The sequence below is a fragment of the Adiantum capillus-veneris genome, chromosome 6 (assembly GCF_014529385.1).
Source record: "Adiantum capillus-veneris isolate H3 chromosome 6, ASM1452938v2, whole genome shotgun sequence".
Taxonomy (NCBI): Eukaryota; Viridiplantae; Streptophyta; class Polypodiopsida; order Polypodiales; family Pteridaceae; genus Adiantum; species Adiantum capillus-veneris.
The window spans coordinates 123,345,336-123,349,324 of NC_140936.1; the positions used below are offsets into that span (position 1 = coordinate 123,345,336).

General features: G+C 43.1%; 1 protein-coding gene across 1 annotated transcript; it reads right to left on the reverse strand.

Moving 5' to 3' along the window:
- Positions 1–344: 344 nt before the first annotated feature.
- On the reverse strand, positions 345–2,609 carry LOC147456203 (uncharacterized). Its single transcript, XM_086515418.1, has 3 exons — positions 2,385–2,609; positions 1,623–1,781; positions 345–1,523 (listed from the first exon to the last, which is right to left on the reverse strand). The coding sequence occupies exons 1-3, from the start codon at positions 2,607–2,609 to the stop codon at positions 459–461; spliced, it is 1,449 nt and encodes a 482-aa protein (XP_086371544.1). The 3' UTR covers positions 345–458.
- Positions 2,610–3,989: the final 1,380 nt, after the last annotated feature.

Sequence of the window (3,989 nt, forward strand, 5' to 3'; positions counted from 1 at the left end):
TCCTTCTGAACCTTTGCCGCATGTTGTGGGTTAGGTCAACACATGAACATCATACACAGCAAGAATAACCATCTACTCCACCATACTTCATTAACAACAATTCAGACACAGTAAACATGACTACTCAAAATATCAGAGTAAGCAGAGAATACACTGAATAGTTGCTGCACTGCACCATCATCATCACATTCATATCAGAGAACAGATACATCGTGCGCAGATACATTCCCCACTTATATAGATAAATCCGACTTACCTACCCAGTCACAAGACATTCAGCAGACTGCAACTGAAATACAGTTACATCCGACTTAGCAAAATACAGCTCAGTAAATATCCGATAAGTCAAAATCCGACTTAGCTATTCAGAGTCAGTTTCTAACATGTGCCTCTCAACACATGGCACGCCCCGGTGGTAGATTTCGCAGAAATCTGACCCGGATTCACATATCCCTTGATCAGGAATCCACCCTCTGCTGCACAGCTTCTTCCTTACTCTGGTCCTCAGCATTCACTTTATGATCCACCAGCTCTGCTTCCTTTACTGCATCTGACTCTGCTGCATCAGCTTTTCCCATTTCCACCTCTTGTGCTCTATCTGCAATCACAGTATCAATCTGCTCTTCTGCCACTTTCTCCTCAGCTACATCTTGCATCAAAAAACTATTAGTAAAATTCTCCTCTTTCTTTTCTGCCTCTGCAAGCTGCTGTCTCTTATTCTCTTCCATCTGCTGAACCTGCTGCTTCAAACAGTCTCTCTCCTTTTGCAATTCCTCCACTTCCTTCAACAATTGTGCTTCTACCTCATGCACTAACCCTGCCTTTAGTACCTCATATGGATACTTAATGACAAATCTCATTCTTTCCTTGGTCTTTTGCCACATCTCCTGTGCAACCAAAGCTAACTGCTGCTTGAGAATAGACACTTCTCCTTCTTTCATTAATACTGCACTCAAGCTAATTTCCTCCTGTGCCAACATCTGTTGCTCTAGTATCTGCAAAGGTTCCAATCTCAACCTCTGCATCTCCACAGTGACCTGTAACTCTGCATTCCTGTTTGCCATGTCTTCCAATTCCAAAGCAACCGCTGCCTCTACTTTCTCAGTCCATTGCTTAAACTCCCCCAATGATCTCTTCACTTTTGCTAACTCCATCTTCTGTTTCCCCACTGTTTCCTCCATATCCTGCTCATACTTTACTTTCATCATAGCTATCTGCTCTTCAAACTCTTTCACCTGTGACACCTGTCCTTTAAACTCCATCAATTTTTCTGCATTCCTTTCAGCTTGCATACTCTGAACCTTCAGCATATTATTCTGCTGCCTCACAAATTCCTGCACCTGCTGCAGCATCTGAACTACTTTATCACTGTCCAATTTCCCAGTATCTACTGATACTCCAGAGACTTCCTCAGTACTGAAATCTAATCTAGAAAACACTCTGCTGACTGGTTCAGACTTCTTCCTCTTGTTGGATAGTGTGAAAGCCTTACCAAGCTTTATTGGTGTTTCCTCTGCTTTTACCTGCATTGGTGAATCAACATCCATGGTACCAAATTCTGCAAACTGCATTTTTGCTGTGATTTCTTCAAAGGCCTCTCCTGGAGTATATTTGGCTTTCACCAAATCCTCATAAGCCTCCATATGCTTAGCATTAAACTTCACAAATCCTGTCTTTTCAGAATGCACCATGATGGGATGCTCAATCTGAACTGGCTGCTGCTTCTCCTGCACCAGTTTTTCTGCTTTCACAGGCCACCTTGCTTCACCATTCTGTACTCTCTGTGCAAAAAAAAACAATGCTGACAAGTAACCACATAACCTACTATTTGCCTGTGTCTTCCTCTTGTCTGAAGAATGAATCTCTGCTGCCAACTTTTCATACACCCAGTGAGCCCAGCTCACTTCTCCTCCCTGCTCTGCATAGCTTAATGGTGCAAAGTTTTCTTTTGACATATAATCAAACTTCACAATAAAGCATAGCCTCTCCAAGTACCACTTAAGCTGCTCTCTCCTAGCATATGCCACATTCTTTAACATGTAATACTGCCTGCCTCCTTCTCTTGGACCAAACTCCTTTTTCAGTGCTTCCTCTGAACACTTTGGAATAGGTGTATTAGGATGCAAAGGCAGCTTGAACACCTCAGACACCAACTCCACATTGAGTACCACATGCGGTGACACTCTCCCCTTAGTCTTCCTAAGTATTTCCAACTGAGACTTTGCATATACATTGTTTCTACATTCTTCCCAAGGCAGAATGGCAAACTCATACAATCCTACCTGCTGCAACCATATGGCGTTGCGCTCTGCCTGACAATCTATGTCAACTTTGAAATCCATAAAAGGGTCCATTAATGCTTGCATCACCTTACCCTCTGACACAGGAGTCGGCGTTGGCGTTTCCTCTTCTGCAGAGTCACTGTTTTCGTCTGCACTGCTAACGTCAAGCCGCATAGGCAAAGCTTTGCTTCTCAAACGTCGCCCCAAACCTTCGGTCTGCTCCTCATCAGGCTGTGGTTGCATGGCCATCAATTGCTTTGCTTTCGGCATGGCAGGTCTGAATAAAGCTTCTTCAAGAAAAAACCCGAATGCTCCGCGCTGCTGCATGTGTACTGAACTTTTGTTGCATGTATGATTATACTCGCTGCACCATGCACACATATCTCCACCCAGTATCCTTGAAGTGCTACGAAACTTCTTTTCAGCACACTCCCCGAAGTTATTAATCGGGCCTAATAATTTCTTATTAAAAATTCCGACTTGGTCAGTTCCGACACAGGTACTCTTCCAACATCTACAATGTTGAATCGGATGTGCACTTTGGAACTGCCTACTTCCTCCAACCTGTGAATTATATGGGATACTATGAAAAGACCTCCTAAAATCCATGCAAGCCAGCATTTTTCCTTTTCCTTTTGCTGATTCTGAATCTCCTGGCTGTAGGGGTATTACAGTCATACAGGCTACACTTGGCCAGTCCAAATGAGGTGGCTTTCCCTGAAATTTCTTCAGCCTGAAACCATTAACTGCCTTTTCCACTCTTGTACCAAACACATCAGCTATGATGAATGTCCCTTGTCCTTTATCCTGCACAATCTGATATGGTCCCTGATATCTCAATGACAATTTACCAGGATGTGGTCCCAGCTTAGAGTTGTACAACATTACCCAATCTCCAACCTGAAAGATCTTGAACTTCACATTCTTGGTCACCCATGCTTGTCTTCTTCTTTGTATGACTTCAGTAATGTAAGAGCTTACCAACCTATCCTCCTCCAGCTGCATCAGATACTTGTTCCTGTGTAGTACTGACAACTTTGGAGACTGCTTCTCTGCTAAGACTCTTAAACTTGGTACCACAAACTCCATAGGCACCACAGCTTCCAGCCCATACACCAGCTTGAATGGTGTCATACCAGTAGTGACTTTGAAAGCTGTTCTAAAGGACCATAAGGCAGAATCCAACTTATCATCCCAATCCTTCTGATTCTCTGTCACAATATTTTTCAAAATCCTTACCAGTGTTTTGTTGGAGCTCTCAGCCTGACCATTAGCCTCTGGATGATATGCTGTAGACTTCTTGTGCATAATCATATGTGTCCTTGTTAGCTCTGAAATTACTTCATTCAGAAAATGAGTTCCTCTGTCACTTACCAGCTCCACTGGACACCCAAACCTGGTCACAATGTTATGATAAAGAAATCTGGCCACACTTGAAGCTTTATTATCCTTCAATGCTACTGCTTCTACCCACTTAGTGCAATAATCTGTAGCCACTAAAATGTATCTGCATCCCCTCTTGGAAGTTGGTTTGACAGGTCCTACAAAGTCCAAACCCCACTTTTGAAAAGGTTCCAAAGGCAAAATAGGATGATCCCCCATCCTATCCCTGTTTGAATCAGGTTGACCTGTTTTCTGACAAATTACACATCTTTTTGCATGATCATGTGCATCCTTTAAAACTGTGGGCCACCATAATCCAGCCTG